The sequence below is a fragment of the Nannospalax galili genome, unplaced genomic scaffold (assembly GCF_000622305.1).
Source record: "Nannospalax galili isolate Female #2095 unplaced genomic scaffold, S.galili_v1.0 scaffold1286, whole genome shotgun sequence".
NCBI lineage: Eukaryota > Metazoa > Chordata > Mammalia > Rodentia > Spalacidae > Nannospalax > Nannospalax galili.
In genome coordinates this window covers 33742-37451 of record NW_008354018.1, presented here as the reverse complement: position 1 = coordinate 37451, position 3710 = coordinate 33742, and the positions used below count along the sequence as shown (strand labels likewise).

The 3710-nt window shown below is 40.4% G+C and overlaps 1 protein-coding gene across 1 annotated transcript; it reads left to right on the top strand.

Annotated features, from left to right (window-relative positions):
* Positions 1–880: 880 nt before the first annotated feature.
* LOC115067375 (rho GTPase-activating protein 20-like) lies at positions 881–3545 on the top strand. Its single transcript, XM_029555033.1, has 2 exons — positions 881–1179; positions 3202–3545. Exons 1-2 carry the CDS (start codon positions 1066–1068, stop codon positions 3469–3471), a joined length of 384 nt encoding a protein of 127 aa, XP_029410893.1. The 5' UTR covers positions 881–1065; the 3' UTR covers positions 3472–3545.
* The last annotated feature ends 165 nt before the right edge of the window (positions 3546–3710 follow it).

Sequence of the window (3710 nt, the reverse complement as noted above, 5' to 3'; positions counted from 1 at the left end):
TCTTCATAATGTGAACTATAATTTTTCTCCTAAAGCTTTTATTATAGAATGTGGGCCTTTTAAAACGCAATGTATATGATGTGGAGAGGGTATTAAACTTCATGCCCAAAGATGAGGATTGAACCAGATAAGATATTTTTGTGTGCTTGAATTTCAGAGTGCCCTCTTGTTTTATGTTGTTTTAATTTTATTTTATTTGAGACAAGTTTTCCCTGTAGCCCCAGCTGGCCCAGAGCTTTTATTATAGAATGTGGGCCTTTTAAAACGCAATGTATATGATGTGGAGAGGGTATTAAACTTCATGCCCAAAGATGAGGATTGAACCAGATAAGATATTTTTGTGTGCTTGAATTTCAGAGTGCCCTCTTGTTTTATGTTGTTTTAATTTTATTTTATTTGAGACAAGTTTTCCCTGTAGCCCCAGCTGGCCCAGAACTAGCCATGTAGACCAGGCTGGTCTCATTCTCACCAGTGTCCACCTGATTCTGCCTCCTGAGTGATGGAAATGAAGGCATGTGCTACAACTGTTGGCTCTGGATGGAGCTCATACACAGCAAATAAATTTAGGCTCTAATAACAAGAAAGCCTTGAGTATTTGCTGTCCTCAGTATAAGGGAATGGTAAAGACTGTATTGTATATCAGTATGTTACAGTTGAGCACATTGGCCAGTGACAAAACTTTAATATAGTTGTATTGAATTGTATATCAACATATTTTGACAAAATTATAACATTTTTAGTGACTTTAAGAGATATTTTAAGGAATTTTTATGATTTATTATTTCTTTCTTTGCATTTTCAATTATAAAATGAAGTTTATTCCCATTCTCCATATTCAAAATTCCAAAGTAAAATATTTTATTTTAAAAGAACTTGGGGGTTGGGGATTTAGCTCAGTGGTAGAGCGCTTGCCTAGCACGTGCAAGGCCCTGGGTTCGGTCCTCAGCTCTGAAAAAAAGACAAAATAAAATAACTTGTTTCTCTGTTTAGTCTTTTACAGCAGCTGCCCAAGCCAAATGCTGTTCTCCTGAAAAAACTTTTTGAAGTGCTACACCACATTGAGAGATGCTCTTCAGAGAACCCATGGCATCTTACAACTTATCAGTGTGTATAGCACCAGCTATTTTGTGGATACCTAGTTCCTGCAACCCAACATTAACAAATGAGTTTTCTCAAACGGTAATGATAGCTCATATATTATGCCTGTGATGTACAGTCCTCACTGCAAACTAGGAATTCAGGATAACTTTATGAGTCCATTTAATATGATGGCCGTCTTAGAACAGTATTCTTCTGGAGGAGAGGGATCATCTGTGACGTTTGGGAAGGGAAGGGAGATTGTTAGGGATGTCAAGTTAGCAAACTGCTGCTTTCCCATTGGGGATTTAGAATCTAGACTGACTAAATCTAGAGAGGAAGTAATGTGAGATGACAGGGCAGAACATGGGTTCTGGGGTTCAACAAGCCAAGGTTGAACATTTGCTGTCACCATACAGTGCCCTGTAAACTACATGTTTTTGAAATCATTTCTCATATAAACTGTGGCAGTGTGGAGCAGTCCCAGCTCCTCTGTCATCGCCCACAGTTATTGAGGGGCTGAGTCAGTGTGGGGAACCTTGTCTTCATGACACAAGCTTTTCTCAGCCAATTTCAGGTCATGTAGAGAAATACTTGGCTACCATTTTCTGTGCTAACTTCGTTTTCAGTACTATGAAAATTTTCCTGAAACTATTAAGTGTAAAGATGAATGTTCCTTTTCACTGCTATGTGATGGGGTTTCCAATATATCATTGATTTGACCCCACTGCTTTTGAGAATCTCATTAGAGGAGGAGTGCCTAACCTAAGAAAACTGCTCACCTCAGTGTGGGGGATTGCGTGTACAAGACAGGTAGGGTGGGGCTGCACATTCTCCTGCAATGGCACATCCCCAGTGTCCACATTACCTCCCTCGTGGCCTTACCTCTTAAAGTATATCTCCCAATATGGACCTCCTCAGGAGATTTACCAACTAACTAGAGCATTTTTCACATTTGTTACTGGAAGAAAAATTCAAGTAAAAGATCGTAGGGCAGCCTAATTGAACTACAAATGGTTTAGTAAACCAGCCCGAGCTCCAGCAGACAGCGAGCCTAAGGCACATCAATACATGGAGGGATTGCTGTTGCACTGCCTGGCATGTTCTATCCACCTGTTCCCTTCCTTCACAAAATATCAGAGAAGCTCTACTTAAAGAGTTAGATAACCACTTAAAAGCTGAATTTTGCATATTTTGAATATGTAGCTTTATAAATCCGAATAAAGGAACTTATATGCTCACTCCAAATATTCAGGGAGAAAAGCTACTTCTTTTACTCTTTGCTATGACAAAATATTTGGCAAAGGTGCTGTAAGAATTAAGAGTTTTAGGGGCTGGAGAGATGGCTCAGTAGTTGGTAGCACTGGCTGCTCTTGCAGAAGACCCAGGTTTGATTCCCAGCACCCACGTGATGGCTACGAACCATCCTTAACTCCAGTTCCATGGGAATCCGAAGCCCTCTTCTGACCTCCACGCCATTGCATGACACGGGTGCACTCATTGTATGCAGGCAATACACACACTCATACACATAAAATAAAAACAATAATGAATAAATACTTTTTAAAAGAGTTTTGTTGTGGTTCACGACTGTGGGTGACACAGTACATCACAGGGGAACGTGAGGTCGTTGAGGATGAGGTGTCCTGGTCACACTGTCTATGCAGGGAGCAGCAAAGGGAAGAAAATGGGTGCTGCCTGGCTGCTGCTTTTACCCACTTTTTATTTATTCAGACAGAACAGTCAAACGATTGTGCACCCATCTGCAAGATGAGTCATCTTTCCTGAACTGACTCTAGGAACAGCCTCTCCGGCATGCCTGTAGATATATCTCTCTTTGTTTGAAAATGAAAAGTGGTAATGAAATTTAGTCATCCTTTGGGACCTTGAATATTATCTGATAGTATTTGTTGAAGTACATTGATGATATTTTAAGACGTGTGCCCCTTATTTTAAACATCATAATTCTTTTGAAGGAAAAAATTGCTCTTGTAACTTGTAGCAGTTGAGATGTCTCACAATTGTGGATTTCACAGTTTTCTGACTTTCAACACTTTGTTTTAACTGTGATATACAACTATGCCAAATTCCCAAGATGTCCTGTGTTTTCCCTTTTCATTACAGATTTGTCTTGTAGAATTTATCCTTGATAACTACAGCAAAGTATTTGGAGAAGACAATGACTCAATTGGGCAGGAGAGCGCAATGATTTGTAACAGTACTGAGACTCCTCCTGATACCCAGAGTAATTTCACTGATTTTGAGGCTGCGCATGCTGCCTTGGATCTTGAGAACCGCAGTCCTAGCAAGAATATGGGACATAGTGAATATGCCCCAAGAAAACTGACACAGTGGCCGGGACTCCATCTTCTCCTGAGGAGGGAGGCCTCGTAGGTAAGAGAAGGTTTTGTACAGACGTGAAGTAAGAGGCAGGGAAAGAAGACACCTTTGAACTCAGAAACCCGCTAACACAGTCATAGTGGCCTCAGGAGACATCATGTTATAACAGGGCTTGAAAACTACTTTCAAGAAAACTGTTCATGAAATCTCTACATGTATGTGGATCGTGTGTCCACTGAACTTTGTGTGCACTGCCCACCATCACATGTTGTATTTCTTTTGTCCTCTTTCCC